General features: G+C 39.4%; 1 protein-coding gene across 1 annotated transcript in view; it reads right to left on the bottom strand.

Annotated features, from left to right (window-relative positions):
* Positions 1-16,368: 16,368 nt before the first annotated feature.
* LOC126263116 (methionine aminopeptidase 1) overlaps positions 16,369-21,238 on the bottom strand; it is a 127,708-nt gene continuing 122,838 nt past the window's right edge. Inside the window, exons 7-9 of the mRNA XM_049960129.1 lie at positions 20,521-20,664; positions 17,080-17,145; positions 16,369-16,892 (exon numbers count right to left, since the gene is read on the bottom strand). Of these exons, the coding sequence (XP_049816086.1) occupies positions 16,723-16,892; positions 17,080-17,145; positions 20,521-20,664 (380 nt within the window). The 3' untranslated portion in view covers positions 16,369-16,722. The remainder of the gene's footprint in view (positions 16,893-17,079; positions 17,146-20,520; positions 20,665-21,238) is intronic.

Here is a 21,238-nt window from a genome sequence, read left to right as displayed (position 1 = left end):
AGCTGACGCATTTCCATTGATTGACAGTCGAATCCTGATGGTCCAGGGCCCTCTGTAATCATACTTGACGATGTCGCTGGGTCAACATATGAACGCATAGAGGTGGTCTGCTGTGGAGCTCCATGTTCAACAATGTACGATGAGCGGTGTGTTCCAAAACACTTGTGCATGTACCAGTATTGTGCTCTTTTGGCAGAGATGCCACAGATCATCATGTATCCTACTTAACTGAACTCCACATTCTGTGAAGAGTCATGGGTATCCAACCACTTGGCACCTAATGGTAGTTTCACTGTCCTCCTACCTCTTTCTGCAGATGCTCACGACAGTAGCACATGAACATTCAAACACCTTCACCATTTTTGAGATACTCGTTCACAGGCTCTGCGTAATAATAATCCACCCTTTGTCAAAATCGATTATCTCAATAGATTTTCCCATTTGCAACCCATATCTTCGTTAGGATGATCCTCCATCCTTGTCTGTTCCACTTACACACTTTTCTTACTACGTGAAGTGGCCACAACGCCACTACATGGCATCCAGCATCATGGTGGGCAGTGCTCATAATATTTTGATTTATCAGTAGGACTTGGTTTTTACAGGTTTTAAGACACAGTTCAACAAAAACCAACGTTTTGATTACACAGAAAGGGCAAATGATTAATGAGACTGAACATTTCAAATTCCTAGGCACTCAGACAGATAGGAACCTGTCATGTACAGCCCACGTTCACAATCTTGTTCAAAAACTAAATGCTGCTTTAGCTACCATTAGAAGGGTATCTGAAATAAGTGGTAGTTCAACACAGAAAGTAGTTTACTTTGCTTATTTTCATTTGCTTTTGAATTATCGTATTATTTTTTGGAGTAACTCTTGTGATTTAAAAATGGCATTTTTAGCTCAGAAATGGGTGGTTTAAGCAATATTTTTGTTGTTGTTGTTGTTAACAGCATCAGCTTATTCCAAAGAGTTAGCAGTTTTCACTCAGTTCATACTAGGCAGAAATCCAATCTGCATTTGGACCGGACCTCCTTGACTCTTGTGCAGGAAGGCATGCAGTATTCTGCAGTGTCCATTTTCAGTAAGTTGCCAGAAGAATTCAAAAATCTTAGCAGTAATCTACGCACTTTCAAGTCTAAACTGAAGAATTTCCCCATGGCTCATTCCTTCTATTCTGTCAAGGAACTCCTGGAATAATTTTTAAAAAATAAGTTACTTCCTGTATTGCATTATTGATTACTTTTATATAAACTTACGGCTTCTTGTCCGCAAATGATTAATATACATTTCATTTATCTATTATTACTCTTCTTTTGTAATTTCATGTACTGACTCATTCCGTGGCTGTAGAGACTTGTTCATCAATTTGGTCCTATGGAACATTAAACATAAAATAAAAATCTCAGCAATATCCTTGTCAGACCCTATGCCCCTTCTGCACCAATCTCCCTACTGTCCTGCGGCTCCTACCCCTGTGATCATTCCCGCTGTAAAACTTGCCCTATGCACCCTCCTACCACCACCCATACCAGCACTGTAACTGGCAAAACCTATACTATCAAAGGGAGAGCCACCTGTGAAATGACGTCATGCAGCAGCTGTTATGTAAACACTGTTTCACTTTTACATCGGCATGACTGCCGCCAAGTTATCAGTTAGGGTGAATGGGCATAGGGAACACACAATATCCTTTGCAGAGCATGCCCTACAACATGACAGTCATGATGTTGGTGCCTGTTTCCACCACACATACCATCGGATTCTTCCCACACATACTAGTTTCTCAGAACTCCGCTGGTGGGAAATGGAGCTGCAACATGTTCTTGGTTCTCCCCATCCACCTGGTCTTAATTTACTTCAGTTTCCTTGGTCTCAGCATTTCCTCACAGTAACTGTTACTTTATTCAGTCCCTTACAGTTTTTTATATCTTTCATTTTCTGACCTGTCTATGCCGTACCTCCCTCCTTCCCTGCACCATCCTCTATCACATACAATTCACGTAGCTTTCCACTCTCATTAACTTGTACACAATGTTTTGGCAATAAATTCTGTCTTGTGTATCATCCAGCTTTAAACTCTCACATTTTCAAATCTCACCAGGTGTAGTCCCCAACGATGTGTCTTTCCTTTTCATCCCATACAGTATATCTCCCCTTATCCAGGATTCTGAGCGGCTTTTCTGAAATCTACCCCTACCTCACCAGTCCTTTAGCTTCACTCCTGTTTCTACCCTACAATCCTTCTGCCAGAAGAAGAAGCCACTGGCTGTGAAAGCTTGCAAACCTATATTGCTTTATAAGTGTGACCTTCTGCCACTGCTTGGTGATTAGATTATGCGTAATATTGCAAAGCGATATTATGCATTTACGAGTGATTGTAGAGAAGGCAAAAGTTTTATTTTTAATGGGAGAATTCTAGGAAAGTGTAGCTCACCTATAAGGAGGACTGCTTTCAGAGCACTTGCGTGACCCATCCTTGAAAACTGCTCGAATGTTTGGGATCCCCGCCAGTTAGGATTATAGGAAGTAATTGAAGAAATTAATATGTGTTCCGCTACATTTGCCATTGGAGGGCATTTAGCATTGGAGGGCAGCGTGGAGGGTAAAAATCGTAGAGGGAGACCAAGAGATCAATACACTAAGCAGATTCAGAAGGATGTAGGTTGCAGTAGGTACTGTGAGATGAAGAAGCTTGCACAGGATAGAGTAGCATGGAGAGCTGCATCAAACCAGTCTCAGGACTGAAGACCACAACAACAACAACAACAACAACAACAACAACATTTGCCACTGGTAGGGTCATTCAGCATTCCCTTAAATGGCACAAAGTTTTATAGATTATTATAGATTTATTTATTCCTATTCAAGAATTCATCTATGGTATAGAAGGAGTTGTCAAGAAGATATTATTTCAATCTATTTTCGAAGCTATTACTGCTGTCAGACATTTTATTTCATCTAGTAATTTGTTGAAAATTTTTATAGCAGCATATTTTACCCCTTTCTGTGCCAAAGATAGATTGAGTAAAGGATAGTGTAAGTCTTTCTTTTTTCTGGTATTCTTCTCATGAATGTCACTGTTTTTAAACTGGTCCATGTTGTTGAGAACAAATTTCATTAGTGAGTAAATGTACTGTGAGGCTGTTGTAAGAATTCCCAATAGTTTAAAAAGATGTGCGACTATGAACCCCACACATTATTATTCTAACCACTTTCTTTTGAGCAGTGAATACTTTTTGTCTAAATGTTAAGTTACCCCAAAATATTATTCCGTATGACATCAAAGAGTGAACGTATGCAAAGTATGTAGCTTACTAATTTCTATATCCTCAAATTGGCAATTATTCTGATTGCAAAAGTCGCTTTAGAAGATCCAAAATATGAATTTTCCAATTAAGGTTGTCACCTATATGTACATCTAAAAACTATGCTCTACCCTGTCTACTGACTTCTGTTGATGTGTTATATTTATTGAAGGAACTGTACTTTTTGCAGCAGAAAATTGGATGCACTGTGTTTTTTCAATGTTTAGAGCAAGCCCATTTGCAGAAAACCAGTTTATGACTTTTTCAAAGGCCTTATTTGTATCATTTTCATTTGGAGTTCCTTTTACTGGATCAATAATGCTGCTTGTATCATCAGCAAACAGTGTCACTTCAGCTTCCTGTTTCAGATAGGAAGGGAGGTCGTTCACATACACTCCTGGAAATTGAAATAAGAACACCGTGAATGCATTGTCCCAGGAAGGGGAAACTTTATTGACACATTCCTGGGGTCAGATACATCACATGATCACACTGACAGAACCACAGGCACATAGACACAGGCAACAGAGCATGCACAATGTCGGCACTAGTACAGTGTATATCCACCTTTCGCAGCAATGCAGGCTGCTATTCTCCCATGGAGACGATCGTAGAGATGCTGGATGTAGTCCTGTGGAACGGCTTGCCATGCCATTTCCACCTGGCGCCTCAGTTGGACCAGCGTTCGTGCTGGACGTGCAGACCGCGTGAGACGACGCTTCATCCAGTCCCAAACATGCTCAATGGGGGACAGATCCGGCGATCTTGCTGGCCAGGGTAGTTGACTTACACCTTCTAGAGCACGTTGGGTGGCACGGGATACATGCGGACATGCGTTGTCCTGTTGGAACAGCAAGTTCCCTTGCCGGTCTAGGAATGGTAGAACGATGGGTTCGATGACGGTTTGGATGTACCGTGCACTATTCAGTGTCCCCTTGACGATCACCAGTGGTGTACGGCCAGTGTAGGAGATCGCTCCCCACACCATGATGCCGGGTGTTGGCCCTGTGTGCCTCGGTCGTATGCAGTCCTGATTGTGGCGCTCACCTGCACGGCGCCAAACACGCATACGACCATCATTGGCACCAAGGCAGAAGCGACTCTCATCGCTGAAGACGACACGTCTCCATTCGTCCCTCCATTCACGCCTGTCGCGACACCACTGGAGGCGGGCTGCACGATGTTGGGGCGTGAGCGGAAGACGGCCTAACGGTGTGCGGGACCGTAGCCCAGCTTCATGGAGACGGTTGCGAATGGTCCTCGCCGATACCCCAGGAGCAACAGTGTCCCTAATTTGCTGGGAAGTGGCGGTGCGGTCCCCTACGGCACTGCGTAGGATCCTACGGTCTTGGCGTGCATCCGTGCGTCGCTGCGGTCCGGTCCCAGGTCGACGGGCACGTGCACCTTCCGCCGACCACTGGCGACAACATCGATGTACTGTGGAGACCTCACGCCCCACGTGTTGAGCAATTCGGCGGTACGTCCACCCGGCCTCCCGCATGCCCACTATACGCCCTCGCTCAAAGTCCGTCAACTGCACATACGGTTCACGTCCACGCTGTCGCGGCATGCTACCAGTGTTAAAGACTGCTATGGAGCTCCGTATGCCACGGCAAACTGGCTGACACTGACGGCGGCGGTGCACAAATGCTGCGCAGCTAGCGCCATTCGACGGCCAACACCGCGGTTCCTGGTGTGTCCGCTGTGCCGTGCGTGTGATCATTGCTTGTACAGCCCTCTCGCAGTGTCCGGAGCAAGTATGGTGGGTCTGACACACCGGTGTCAATGTGTTCTTTTTTCCATTTCCAGGAGTGTATATCAAGTACAGAAGGCGACCCATGATTGAACCCTATGGAACACCTAATGTAATTTCACCCCAGTTAGATGAAGTGGGAAACTTATTTAAATCACTTGACCCATATAAGGAAACTTTTTGCTTCCTATTCTGTAGGTATGACTTAAACCACTCATATGCTATTGCATTTATACCATACGATTGTAATTTCTGTAACATAATTTCATGGTTTACACAATCAAATGCTTTGGACAACTCGCAGAAAATTCCTATTGGTGACATTTTACTATTTAAAGACTCTATTATGTGGACAGTGAAATTGTATATTGCTGTCTCAGTGGAACAGCAGTTTTGAAATCTGAACTGTGATTTATTAGTATCCCGTTACTGTTGAGATAGCTAACCACTATTGAGTACATTACTTTCTCGAAGATTTTTGAAAATGCTGTAAGCAAGGATACTGGCCGATAATTGACATCTGTGGTGTCCCCCTTTTTGAAGAGAGGCCTGACAATGCCATACTTTAACCTTTCTGGGAAAATACCTTGAGTTAGTGACGTATTACAAATGTGACTCAGAACATTAGCTGTAATTGCTCACATTGTTTTAATATCTTATTTGCGATGTCACCTACTCCAACAGAGCATTTATTTTTCAAAGATTTAATAATTTTACTTATTTCAAAAGAGGTTGTTAGGTGAAAATCTGTCTAAATTTTTTTCAAAACAGACTCTTCCATTTACTTCCTGGCTTTTTCTTTTGAACTGTTCTCACCAATTTTTCTCCTACATTTAAGAAATGGATGTTAAATACATTAGTTACTTCTGTACTGTTGGTTAGGATGGTCTCATTCTCTTTAATAGTAATATTACCTACCCCAGTGGTTACTTTCCCTGTCTCCCTTCTAACAACATTACATATTGATTTGATTTTATTGCCAAAATTGTTAATTTCTTCTCTAACATACATATTTCTTGATTTCCTTACAACTTTTCTCAGTATGTTACAATAATTTTTATAGGGAGAAACTACTTCTGGATCTTCACTAGTTCTTGCTGTCTCATACAGTTTTCTTTTTCTTTCTCTTTCTGAAGACACTTTAATGCCTATAGCAATCAAAGGTTTCTTTGAAAAGTGTGTGGTGTTACATTTAGTAATTTTCTGTGGGAAACAATGCTCAAAAAGATAAATTTATTAATAAATATGTTGCATTTATAATTAGCATTTGACCCATTATATACCTCTCCCCAATTAACATTTCTTATGCTTTCTCTGAAGTGTTCTATACATACCGGGCTGAGCGACCTCACACTTTTACTTAATGGTTTCTGAACTGTACACCCTGTTAGGTTTTGTATGTTAATCAGTTGGGCATCACGGTCTGACAATCCATTTACCACAGGGAAAGCATGTGTTTGTTTTACATCCTCTTTCTGTACAAATACATTATCTATTAGCGTGCTACTCTCAAGCTATGTGTGTAGGGAAATTGATCACTGATTCTAAGTTATATGTTGTTAATAACACTACTTGTTCACTTTTCCTATCAGAATTACTTAGAAAGTTTACATTGAAATCACCACAGATTAATAACTCCTTCTTTTTGGCTGACAGACAGCATAATAGGGAGTCAAACTTTTTTATGAACAGCTCCCAGTCTCCTAATGGGGACCTGTACACTGTTGCTAATATCAATACTACATTATCTAGCTGAAGTTCACATGCACAAACCTCAAAATGCTGATGAACACAAAATTTCCTTACTTCTACAGTTTTGCATTTATACCCGTGTTTTATGAAAATGGCAACTCCTCCTTTATTCTTCCTAGATCTACAAGTGTAAGATACTAAATTATACCCACTTATACTGACACTATCCATCTTCACAGTTACGTGGTGTTCAGACAGACATAGTATATCAATCTCATTCTTATTTTTGAGATCATCTAAACACACTAATAGCTCATCTACTTTATATTTTATTCCCCTGATCTTTTGACGCAGTAAGATGATACTGCTCTTAGCTTTACCCCTATTTACTGTACATGAATTTTCTTTTATTCTATTTATCTTGATTATCATCTGTCTGGATTTTGGCTTTAACCTAAAAAATCTGTCTGCCTGGACCCATTAACCACAGGGATCACCCCTTGTGTGACTGTGGAACCCCTTACAGTTTCTGCTACTAGAGAAGCTAACTTATTTTTCCCCATCCTACTCACCTACCAATAGCATTTACTGGAACACCACTTATATGAGATTTTGCCGGTGTCTGGAGCATCCTGTTCAGCTCAGTGTTAACATGCCTTACAGCAGTGTTTACCCACGGCTGATCATGGTGCTGAAAGACCTCCACAAGCCCCACATTTGTGTGCTCCATTTCTGCTCCTATTTTATCCGGGTCACTCCTAATACTGTAACTTAGATTCATAGCCAGGCTGTTTCCTGCTCCTCCATCTATAATTACCTGATCTCCCTTCTCGAAGTCCCTGCATAGCTGACCTAAGTTTTCTGTCACCTGGCTAAGGTTAGCACTTGGTTTCACAAAACTTGTGACCTGGTATCCTGCACCTAATTTCTCCTGAAGCTGCTGGCCCACACCCCTCCCATGACTGCTGCCTATAAGCAGAATTCTTCTTTTCCTATTCTGGTTCGATCCCGACCTGTCTTTTTTGTTTAAGATAATAGTCTGCTTCAACCTACTTTCAACTATAACTGGATGAGGCCCTTCCTCCACTTCAGATAGCAAGCCAAACTGTTTTACTAATTAAATTTCTGGAGTTTTTTCAAGTGTTTCCCTTTTTTCGCCCTTTGCTTGCTTCCTTTTCCCAGTTCCCAGTCTCTTTTTCCTCCCTTAACCTACGTAATTCCAAGTTCACATTTTCTAATTCAGCCTTAAGGGCACAAATTTTTGCCTCTTGTTCATCGATTTTTCTGTCCTCTCTACATAACCTGCAATGCCACGGAAGAGCCTCATTTTCTACCCTCGTTTCCTCACTGCTACATTCACCCCAATGAAACCATAACTTACAGTCTACACAGAACACCCCATCTTTCAAATTTCTACAGCAACCACCACATTTGTCACACATGGTTTGATAGACAAACTTAACAGAAAAGCAGAGAATAAGTTGGCACCAAGACGACAGTAGTTTGGTAACTTGTTTCCTGCTAGTCCGTAAATAAACAAACTTTTAAACTTACTTCCAAAAGATTTAACTACCTAAACTCTGTATGACCGACACGAATTAATTTGACTTTGAAATGATAACTCTAGTCAAAAACTAAAATCTACACCCTCACAAAATTTACGCCTAAAAAAAAAAAAGTAAACAAAACTAGTGACTACCGGCTGTTTACTGAATACTTCCTTTTCGATCTAAACACGGTCAGAAAAACAAAACCTTCAATAGATAGCCTAGAGAAGAAGTATACACACTAGTCTAAAATATAATATTAACTAAATTACCTCTTATTTCAATATTAATTACTTAACTTAGTGAGAGCTTCGTATAGACGTCTCTACCTAGCTCCTGAGATAATTCTTATTACTTGTGTGAAATTTGTTGGTATTTATACAGGATGTTAGCATTCATGTGTTTTTCAACCCTCAGAGTACATTAGTTGGATGAAGGCACTATATTATTGTGTTTTGCATTCTTTTTTCGAATGAATGGCTCATCAGAGTGGGGAAAAAATGCTCTTCCTCACAGTCAACATAAAACATTGTTTTTCCACATGGAGTATTTTCTTGTAATGGTCAACAACAGTCTCCACATACAAAGTCAGTTGTATAGTATGATGAAAGCGTGTTGAAAGAGTATGCATTTAAAATGTCACATAGGAGGTGGTGGTGGTGGAGGTGCATATGGTTTAAAATCAGATTGACAAACCATCATTTTCACTTTTTGCCTTCAAAACCCTAAATGAATGTTCCAAAGTCTGTTCTGTTATACTTCAGGCTTCACTGGACATGACAATCGAACTGGACTCCACATCTTTCAAAGTTAATATGTAAGCTTCATCCATTACTACATTTTTGCTGTTCATGCAGGAAAACTGCAGCAGTGGGCATGATTATTTAATTTATTACTGCTTTACTATCAACTCTATTTGCAACGCATTTTGTAGACAGTATCCATATACACAACTAAACGTACCTGCAAACTTATATCATTGTACGATATGATATATGACATCATAAACACTGAGACATGTCTAAACAGCTTTTGCTTAGAACTGAATACATATTACTCAGACTGTACATATCTAGTGTTTGATAACAAGAGCACTTAGCCACTTCCAACGGACCTTAAACATAGTTTCAAACCTTCCACCTTTCAGCCCTCTTACTATGAACATAGTCGATTCTACTTAAAGTAGGGGTTTTGTTTCTCCAAATGAGTCTAGTTCCTTTTACTTGTCCACTACAGCATCAGTGAGTCTTATCTCAGCCATCTACCTTCTGCAGAGTTTGTGAGCCTATGGCATTTACTGCCAATATTTCCTTGTGAGAGCATTTTCAGGTCCCAGTGTTGTTTTGTTGTCTCATCTTTCCCCAAAATAGCTCCACTAAGGACTCTGTGTTCAATGCATTCTTTGACAAATGATGAGTAAAATATTATTATTAAATTATTTAGATTGTACCAGAACTCTTTATTATCATACTGACATTAAAATGTGTGTTTTGTAACAATCACTTGTACCCTATAGTTTCAGTATACGGTATTTATATAATGAAAGATTTCTGGATTTTTTTTTCCTTTCCATGAAAGCTAATTACTCACAATTCAGTAATAAATTATTTAGTTCACCATGACAGACAACTGACAATAGAACAAATACACTGATTAGTTAGGTTTAGCTAATAAAAAGAAAAACTGAATGTAACAGTTGTAAGTAATAACTTACGAGAAGTAATTGGAGGAGATTTACAAATCTAAGTTGTAGATGAGAACTCCAGTTCACAAGATGTAATAAATACTGCAGCAGTTTTAATCCTAGCCTCCCCAACAACAGATGAACTGAAAATGCTATGAGGAAAAAGTAACACCATACGGAATTAAATTGTCTTGTCCCTGTTAGAGAAATGTTTACCTAATTTAGAAACTAGGCTGAACTCAAGAGATGAAACTACATTCTCAATAGTACAGTAATATGCTCCAAATTATTAACAAAACTGCAGTCACCACACACAAAATAAAACTATTCAGCAAAGTAAGAATGATCTGGCAATATTACTATGCAAGTAGTAAGGCTTATAAAAATCATGTTATTCCTAAATGTATTCCATCTTATATTGCATACACCATGAACAGAAATTCGTTTTCAGCATACAACCATGAAAAGTATTGCAGCAATCATTAGATCACTGGAAATAAGTAATTAATCCGGATAAGAGAATACTAGTTGAGTGAGCATTGACCTATTAAAATGTTACCCGACATGGTAAGTCCTGCCCCCCCTCCCCTCCCCACACACACACTGCCTGCCATGCTTCCTCTACACTTTAACTGAAATCAAGTAATAATTTGAGGCATCTATCTTAACCGTTATTACTACTGTATATTTAAATCTATCTATCTATCTATGAAACCAACTCTTTGCCTTTACAAATGTCTGCTTGTGTGCTTGTGTGCGTGCGTGTGTGCTTGTGTGTGCGTGTGCGTGTGTGCGCGCGCGCTAGCGAGTGTATACCTGTCTTTTTTTCCGCCCCCAAGGTAAGTCTTTCCGCTCCCGGGATTGGAATGACTCCTTACCCTCTCCCCTAAAAACCCACATCCTTTCGTCTTTCCCTCTCCTTCCCTCTTTCCTGATGAAGCAACCGTTTGTTGCGAAAGCTTGAATTTCGTGTGTATGTTTGTGTTTGTTTGTGTGTCTATCGACCTGCCAGCACTTTCGTTCGGTAAGTCACATCATCTTTGTTTTTAGATATATCTATGAAACCATACGTAAGTAAATCGCCCCAAATGACAGACTCGTTTTGTTCCTTTAAATCATTTCAAACCATATGAAGAAAGTAGCTTACAACCAAATATAACATGTTCTGAACAAATATTGTGAACATAGCATTCTATGCAGGGAAAGTCATTTATGACTTCATGAACGGAACCCTGGAAGACAGACCTAAACAATATCAAATTCAACTTCGGTAACTAAAATGGTGTGGAACTATCTACATACCTTTAGCAGATGCACAGCAAGAAGGAGAGGGCCATAATAAAAAGCAGCACTAAAAGAATAAAAAGTGTATCAGAATGGGAAGAATATTAATACACATTGTCCTGTGTGGTTGGGTGCTGTGCCCACTGCTGTTCTTGGCCTACATAACTTATCTTCCAACTGTTCAAAAATTTATTTTTATGACAACAAACACATTAATCAAAGTCTGGAACTAATTACCACCCCCATTGCTAAGAAGACTGTTTGCTAAGAAGACTTTAAATAATTGAGACCAATCTTATCAATTAAAAAAAAAAAAAACTGTCTATGCATTTTAATCAAATAAAGCAGAAATGGTGTTCCAATAGTTGTTTCTGGAAATGTGAACAACTGTTTTCTCAATTATGGACCCATTAATGACAGGATAATCTCCATCAAATTGAATGGCTGTTCATATAAATTCAACATCATTCAGATCTAAGTCACTACTGCTGCAGCCTCGCGTGAGCGGATATAGGAATTCTATGAACAATTGGAACAAGTCCTTAGTGCGATCCCTAATAAATATCAAGCAATAATTCTAGGAGACTTCAATGCTAAAATTGGAAATACAACTGCAGACACAAATTGTGATTGGACCTTATGGTCTAGGTGAGAGAAATGACCGAGACAAGCACTTTAGATTTCTGTGTAGGTAGTGACTTGACTGTTCATAACACTATGTTCCATCACCCAAGATGACTGTACACTTGGTAACAGATTTAGAAACTAGAGTGATGTCATCCTAGTGCAAAGCCACTGAAAGACTTTGGTCTTGTGTTGTAAGATCTTCCCAGGAGCTGACTACTGCTTAAGCTCTAATCCACCAATAAGATTGGTGAAATATAACTAAGACTCTCAAACATGGAAGCCCTTTGGGAATTTGGTTAATTTCTAAGACCAAAACTCCACATCAGTCTTGATAAGGATGCTCCAGCATCACAAACATGCAAACAAGTGGAGGAGGTGGTTTCTTCATCACGTCTGCCAACAGAATGACCACAAAGTGCAAAACATCCTTGGATACCACAGTCCACACTACAACTAATTGAACAGAGAAGGAAGCTGAAGAAAACTGGTATCCAAACCACTCAGGATCAAGACAGATATAAGAACCTGCACAGGGAAATACAGTGTAATTGGGGAAAGGGCAGACCAGACTTCATTAATGGGATCTGTGATGAGATAGATATCATCATAATTATAATGATGTACATGATCTCTTCAAGAAACTCAACAGCATCACCGGTGAATTTAATCCTCATACATTGGTGGGAGAAGATGAGAATGGCAACTCATTTGTAGACCAGGAAGACACTGTTAAGAGGTGAAACAGTGCTGTGAAAAATTGTGTTCTGGGATTAAAAACAGTATGGACTGTCCAGCAGACGAGCAGTTTACACTGGAACCTACAAGATTATGCAGTGAAACACAGAACAAACTTCAACATCTGAATAACTATAAATCCCCTGGTCTACACAGTATATCTGATGATACGATTATAGAAATGGGGGCAGGAAGATTGTGATGTGCTTCATTCAATGAGTACAAGAATATGGGAAACTGGGGAGTGGCCAGAACACCAGTCGAAGTTTCTCTTCATCCCCCAACACAACAAATGGTCTATCAGGAAAGTGCTCCAACTACCAAACTATTGCTCTCTTATCTCACACAAGCAAAATGTTGCTCAACAGTCTCATATCCACAGAACAAGGAACTCGTGAGCTTATTCAACATGTGACAAATAACTGAGTAGTTAAAAGAGTTCTGTGTTGTTCTCTTAATCTACTTCCTCGATTTCAGGAAAGCCTTTGACTGTTGTCAGGGAAAAGGTGTGGCAGGTGCTTGCAGAGTTTGGTGTCTCACCACACTTGACAATACTTATCAGAAGTCTATCCAATACAGCTGTGAAGACATGCTGGCATGTTTAGTTTCTTCAGTGAATCAAAAAGTGTAAGACAGGGTTGTGTTCTAATGCACCAACAAAATGTTTTGGGTTTCATGGCAATAATTTTGCTGTATTTATTTTGCTGTACCTAAAAATTTCAAAAATGTGATTGCTTGTAACAACTTTACAGTTTACTGAACTGAACAGTGAGTGATTGTTTATAAAAGCACAAAAACAAGTGCTACAAATACAAAAGTTTGAGCAATTTTTGGAATTGTGGATGATATGTGGGAACACACCACCAGTTGTGATTTTTTTTTATTGCAAAAGCTAAAAATAAGCATTTGCAAAACCTACATCAGTTGACTTGACAAAATGTTAAAATCTTATGAGTGGTGTGGCTGCAGGTCAATGTGGCACGAAAAAAAGATTGATTTCTGAAAATCATGTAGCAAATGTATAGTCATAAACAAAATAAATTACACTAAATCTTTTCTTTATGCAAGTTTAGAAAAAGATTCCCGCACTTAATTTAACATATAAGTGAAAGTTAGCTGAAAATACTTTCACTGCTGTACTTTGTAAAAAAAATCGTTTTATGCTTGCACAACTATAATGGCAATAAAATGATGTGGCCTCAGATTTCATTCCATATGCTGAGAACCAAACAACTCTGATAATATGTCTGTTTTGTTCTAAATTACACACATCAAAAAAGTTTTGCATCACCCCAGTTCCGAGAACTCTGGAAGACAGGTGTCGACTGTGGATACTGTATCACAGACACAGTCCCTTGACTGTTCAGAGATGTCACTAAGCCCGCCCAAAGATGTAAACAACCATGCATGAGCAGCACCTATTAGACAGAGGGGGTCTGACAGCCTATCGGTTCCAGTCATTCCACCAGGGAGGGGGTACACGGCATGTGTTGTTTGTAGTTCAACCATACCCAGACGGTCAATAGTACCATAGTTCAATCGCGTCCACATTGTTAATTTGTGCCAAGTAGGGCTCTCAACAAGGGAAGTGTACAAGCATTTCGGAGTGAAACAAAGCGATTTTGTTTGGACATGGAGGAGATACAGCAACTGTCAATAACATGGCTTCCTCAGGCCGCCCAAGGGCTACTACTGCAGTGAATGACCGCTACCTACGGACTATGGCTCAGATGAACCCTGACAGCAATGTGACCATTTTGGATAATGCTTTTCGTGCAGCCACAGGACGTCGTGTTATGACTCAAACTGTGCACAATAGGCTGCATGATGCGAAATTTCACTTCCAATGTCCATGGCAAGGTCCATCTTTGCCACCATGACACCATGCAGCGTGGTACGGTACAGGTGGGCCCAACAACATATCGAATGGACTGCTCAGGATTGGCATCATGTTCTTTTCACCAATGAGTGTCGCATATGACTTCAACCTGACAGTTGTCAGACATGTTTGGAGACAACCTGGTCAGGCTGAATGCCTTAGACACACTGTCCAGCGAGTGCAGCAAAGTGGAGGTTCCCTGCTGTTCTGGGGTGGCATTATGTGTGGCCGACATACGTTGCTGGTGGTCATGGAAGATGCCATATCTGCTGTACAATACGTGAATGCCATCCTATGACCAATCGTGCAACCATATCAGCAGCATATCGGTGAGGCATTCGTCTTCATGGACGACAATTTGTGCCCCCCATTGTGCACATCTTGTGAATGACTTCCTTCAGGATAACGACATAGCTTGACTAGAGTGACAAGAGTGGCCAGCATGTTCTCCAGACGTGGACTCGATTGAACATGTCTGCGATAGATTGAAAAGGGCTGTTTATGGATGACATGACCCACCAACCACTCTGAGGGATGTACTCCGAGTCGCCATTGAGGAGTGGGATGATGTGGACCACCAGTGCCTTGATGAACTTGTTGATAGTATGCCATGTCGAATACAGGCATGCATCAATGCAAGAGGATGTGCTACTGGGTATTAGAGGTACCAGCGTGTAAAGCAATCTGGACCACCACCTCTGAAGGTCTCGCTGTATAGTGGTACAACATGCAATGTGTGGTTTTCATGAGAAAAAAAAAAAAGGGGGGGGGGGCAGAAATGATGTTTACGTTTATCTCTCTTCCAATTTTCTGTACAAGTTCCAGAACTCGCAGAACTGAGGTCACGCAAAACTTTTTTGGATGTGCCCAGATCAATGACAACATGGTGTGTATTTTAACAGGAATGTAATACCTACCTACATTCAAGGTTGCTGCTAGCTAAGGAGTTTTGCCATTTCAATTAATGGTACAAAATGATACATTTATGCATTGAAAGCATACAATACTTTATTATCTGATGCATGCATCAGATCTGTATGTGAATAAGCAGCAATCTTTGAGTTATTAGTGAAAGGTGATTTGTAGTTCCACAGCAGCTCACTTAATTCTACAAATGATGAAAATTAATGCAATAATGAGAGTATATTCTGATTCTGGTACTGCCAATATAAATGCACTTAACACCTTTTCAGCGAATTTGAGAATAAAAGTAACAAGGTTTCTGGTGGCAGCAGAATTTCAACTTCACTGTATTTTTTAGTAAAGGAACACGAGTATCCAATCACCAACTAAATTACAGTGTCTTTTAATGCACTTGCAGATAGCACAATTTCACACTTAGGTATAGAAAAGCTTTAATATTTGTTTTCTCTAACTATTATGGGGTGCAGGTGTGAAAATATTAGCTCTTAATTGAGCCTTCAAGGGCCAGCATCACACAAGGAACCTGAAATTGTACTTTTGAGAGGTTGGTATAATTATTGGAAAGATGACAGGTAATTGTTGGATGTCAAATATCAAAGTCTCATTTCTAGTTTCACTCAAGTCAGGACTGTATCTTGATAAGAACATCTGATTTTTAATAGAGTTTGAGTCACAGATCTGCAAGCACTCAAATTTGAAATTAATTCACTTATAAATTTATTTGATTGTCATATCAGCCATCATGCCACTTACTGTGGGGTCACTGTTCCTTCACATGGGAGCCTGGTTTAACTTGAGAGCAAATTAGTAAGCAGATGATGCCTCTTTCATACCAGAAATTTATCAAAAAAATATTTCAGATGACACAGAAAGTAGCAGGTGTAATAATATTTACAAGTGGAATGGGTGCTAAAATTAAATGACTGTCCTATACTTTACCACAGGATAGAGGTTATGTATTTGACTGGAAATATAAAAAAAATACCTTCTATAATTAAAATTCTTCACAATAAGCAATTGATCAAACCGTGTAACATACTACAATTTAACAAACATCTCAAATCATCACAGAAACACAAGAAAAATGCAATATGAGCCAGTAAACAATTATTAAAAATAAATCCACAATAATAGTTTCGTATCTGAAACAACTTTTTACTCATCAACATGACAGCTTCTCTTTCTTCCTATCCTGTTCAGACTTCTCAGATTTATTTAGCATATTCAATAATTTAATTACATTTCCCAGGCAAATATTATATTTAAGTTTCATAATATACAGCCAATGTTAAGATGCAGAGTCCATAAAATGAAACTGGCCATTTCTCTCACGGCGTTGTGTTAATACCTCGCAACCATTTTCGGTAACAAGTAACGTATGCTCAAACTGTGCAGACAACATTCCATCAACAGTGACCGCAGTCCACTTATCAGGCCACATTTCATCCCTCCAACTTCCTGCAAAACAAAAAGATTTTTATAAACACATTTGTTTTTATGGTGGTCTCACTGTAGTATATGAACACTCAATCCCCCCCCCCCCCCCCATGAGAGAGAGAGAGAGAGAGAGAGAGAGAGAGAGAGAGAGAGAGAGAGAGAGAGAGAGGGGGGGGGGGGGGTTAAGAATACAACAGTGTCTCCTCACCTTGAGAAATCATGGGCTCTATAGTGAAACAGTGGCCTGGTTTCATGACTCCTACTGCCTTGTTCTCTGCAACAAACAAAATCACAGGTCAGTTAAGTATATAGAACCTTACACGAAGCTACTCATACTACTTGGCATTTGCTAAGGAACAAGATATCCATATTCTTTACTGTGCTACAAAATTTGTCAGCACTAAGTTGTTTGTGGACACCACTGAAATGTACTCTTATTAAGTAGTACTTGTAACAGTACTACTGGAGATCATTTATTACAGAGGATTTTTAGCAGCCAGTCCGTAAGTTCCAACCTCGAGACACAGTCTAAGGAAGATGTAAGGAGTTTTAATGCTGGTTCAATGCATACTGCGAATAATCAGCTTGGAGGGTAGTTACAATGTATCATGAAGGATACAGCCATCAAAGGATAAATCTTTGATTGTAACAGATCAAAGTGTCACCATTATTACATATGCAACTGGCGTTGCAAAAAGTGAGATATCATAGCTGTAAAAATATGTTTTCTAGTTATGTGTAAATTGCTTTAAACTTTGATAGTGCTTCAGATACCAACAGTTCCTTGAGGACCATTTTGTGACTATGGCATAATGTTTAACCACATATAGAGAAGAGTGTGTGGTGGATTCCACTAACACACATAGAACACCATATAAGATTGGTGTGGTGCCCTGAACATCTTGTCCAAGACCAATTACAGGGGAGTGTAGTCAACTTCAGACAAATCTTAGATTTGATTGATTAACAGTTCAGAGCCGCATTTGGTATGTAGAAAATTAGGAGTACATTATCATGAACAAAATAAGAACTCTTCTTAACACTGCCATCACCAGGAAATAAGGATTTACTAAATTAGTGGATTGCTGGGAGGATATACTGGACTTTTACATGGTGCAGAGGGCCCAGGTTTCAATGCACCGAATGAAAATGCTTGCCTCCAACAGCCCTTTGGCACCTGCAACTGCAAGGAGGAATGAACTAAATCACACACACACACACACACACACACACACACACACACACACACATACCTACCTTCTGAGGGGGGGACCAAGGCTTGACTTTAATGTAGTTTGTAGTGATTCTGTGAAGATGAGGAGACTTGCACAGGATGTATCTATGTGGAGAGCTACTAGTCTCTAGACTTAAGTCTGAGAAACCACCACCACCACCACCACCACCACCACCAACAACAAAACAATTGATTTACATCCTTACTATCAATATAGCTTTTAATTTCCTCCAATTATATATGAATTAGAAGCAAATGGTGCCATGTCCTATACAAGATAAATATGGTACAGGTAACACTTACACCTTCTTTGTTTCACTTTAGGAATCTAAAACCCTTTCTCTACTGTTGCTGAAAATCACTTTGATCATACAGAATCTCCTCCCACGACTTATTTCAAATCTGAATTTTCCACTATCTTAGTGAAGTCCTATTGAAGCTGTAGGATCAACACCTGTATGTTTCACTTTATTAATATAGCTAAATCAATACTTTGATTCTCAAAGAATGTTAGCACAGATTTTGTTGAAACTTAGAAAAAAAGCCTTCCACAAAATCTACAGATCCCAGATAAGAGCGGCATAAATCATATACATTGCATTGTTCTACAATTCAGTGTACAGGTAACAAATGGTTCACTGCACTATATTTATTTCTAAGATCAGCAGGTTCCTTTGCTTGATTAAAATCTAATGCATTTTCTATGCGGTTGCAACTAGTTTAGATGAAATCTAGCACATTACAAAGAGAAGGCTGATAATGCTTATATTTTATTTTTGTCTCCTTTTGTGTTAAGTAGAACAATAACAGCATTGTTCCAGTTTGAGACTTTTGGTCTTCAATTGCATTCTTTACACAACTTTGAAAGCAGGTTTTCGATTACTTTGCCTCCAGCTTTAATCATCCTGGCATCTTTCCTTTCTTCATGTCTTTGATATTTCATACATCTCATATAGCATTATTTCTAGTATGTCTTTTTTTGTTAATAACTACGTTTCGGGTAAATTTCTTTGAGTATACAAACATTTACAGAAATCTCTTTTAAACATTTGAAAAATTTATCTTTGTTGCTAGTTACTGTACCATCTGTAGTCTACCCAGCATACATCTCTGCTCTATTTTCTTAATAAAATATTTTCAATCGCTTGTTACAAAATTCTCATAGTGTCTTTTCACATCTTTTGAGACACTTCCATAGATTTTGGCTATTTCAGCATGTTATCTCATGTTCCTATTATCATTTGCTTGAGAAACTGTTTTTCTCTAATAGTTACCTCGTATCACTTTAGATGCCTTCTTCTGCCTTCTTCATAGTAACATCCTCTTTTGCTATTTTTGTAAGTCCTTTTGTTAAATAAGTGTCCCTTTGTCTATGTGTAGTCTTCATTTTATAAGATACTGAACTGCATGTTTAATTTCATCCAATATATCTCCTTAACCTTAAAGAATAGAGAAGCTCAGCATGAATTAGATGTCACATGGCAGGAAAAACAACAGACATTGTCCAACACCTATATACCTGTGTGTGACTCTTGATCATACAGTATCCCTCAAGAAACACTGCCAGAACACCAGGCTGAAGGTGAGTGTAAGGAAAAGCATTTTGAGGAAGCTTACAGCCATCCCAGGGAAGCTAGTCTTCACATCTTGAGAACTTCTACTAACGCTCTGTGTGTCAGCTGCAGAGTATGCCTCACCTGTGTGGAGTGCATACACTCACACCAAGCATGTTAACACTGCAGTCAATTTGACTGTCCGAATCTTGTCAGGATGTATGAAGCCAATTCCTGTGGACAAATTCTACTTGACTGTTCGAATAGCTCCACCCACTGTCAGAAGGGCTGCTGATGCAGAGAGGGTGAAGCAGGTCAATTATCTCTCTCATCCACTGCATGACGATTAAGCTGTAGCCTGTTGACTGAAATCAAGGAAGAGCTTCACCACTAGGACTCAGCCACTGGAAGGAATGCCCGAGTCTAACCACATCACCAAATGGAAAAGCAAGCTGCTACTGCTAGATATCCCTGAAAAAGGAAGGACAACTCCAGGAAACAATCTTCCCTACCCTCTTTGGAGATCACTCAATCGTCTTACGATGGGCATCCCAAATTACAAGACAAACATGCAAAAATGGGGTATCCTTCCAGCTGATGACGCTGTATCTCGTGAATGTAGAACAACGCAAAATCCAGGCCACTTGCTCACATGCCTTCAACTGAGATGACCTTGCACAACACAGAACTGATTGAAGCAAATAACAAGGCCATCGGAATGGCTGCATTCTGTAAATGTTCACCAGACACAGAAATGAAATGAATAATCTTCAATAAATTCTAATGATCTACCTTCTGATTTTTTTCTTTATGCTTACTATGACAATTTAAAACTACACTAAGTTATAGATGCAGAACTTACTTGCATAATGAGGAATACTGGGAGCAGTATGGAAGAGCTTATGTATTCCATGGCCACAGTAGCTGCGAACTACTGAGAAGCCATGGGCTTGGGCATGTTTCTGGATCACATTTCCTACTTCGCGATATTTCTCACCTGGCTGAACTGTCAACAAGAGAAAAGTAAGCACATATAATTCTTGTAATTCTAGCTAGCAACAGATATTGCACCATTCAAGAGACCGATTTCATTAGTATTTAAAAAACACTTATAACTGTGTGTCAGGAGTGATTTACACAAGAACAGGTAAAAGAGAACCGTGTAATTGCAACTACATCCGTAATCAGTTGAATACACGACTGGCAAACGGTATATTGAAAAAATGGGAATCCTATGACTCAAAACTATAATCTGGCACATGGAGAAGTGTTCTTATGATAAATGTGAATAGAAATGCAATTTTCACCTCAAAACATGAAGCTGAATAATGAATACTATTTTGAAGTAAGCTGTCCATCCAAACTACTTCAGTGGTAAAAATGCCCAACAGTACCACGTTCTGCATATATTTATGAATACGGTAATCATTTCTCAGTTTCTGGTAATGTAAAATATCCAATAATGACCAATTTCAAAAGATTGTTGGCAATTAAGAGTACTTATGCATGAATACAACTGCCTACTAGAGTTATCTTAAGTAATCCTCCGCTGTAACATCGATTTTGACCTGGAAAATGGC

The sequence above is a fragment of the Schistocerca nitens genome, chromosome 1 (assembly GCF_023898315.1).
Source record: "Schistocerca nitens isolate TAMUIC-IGC-003100 chromosome 1, iqSchNite1.1, whole genome shotgun sequence".
Lineage (NCBI taxonomy): Eukaryota > Metazoa > Arthropoda > Insecta > Orthoptera > Acrididae > Schistocerca > Schistocerca nitens.
The sequence above is the reverse complement of the archived record's forward strand: the minus strand, read 5'-3'. Positions and strand labels throughout refer to the sequence as shown.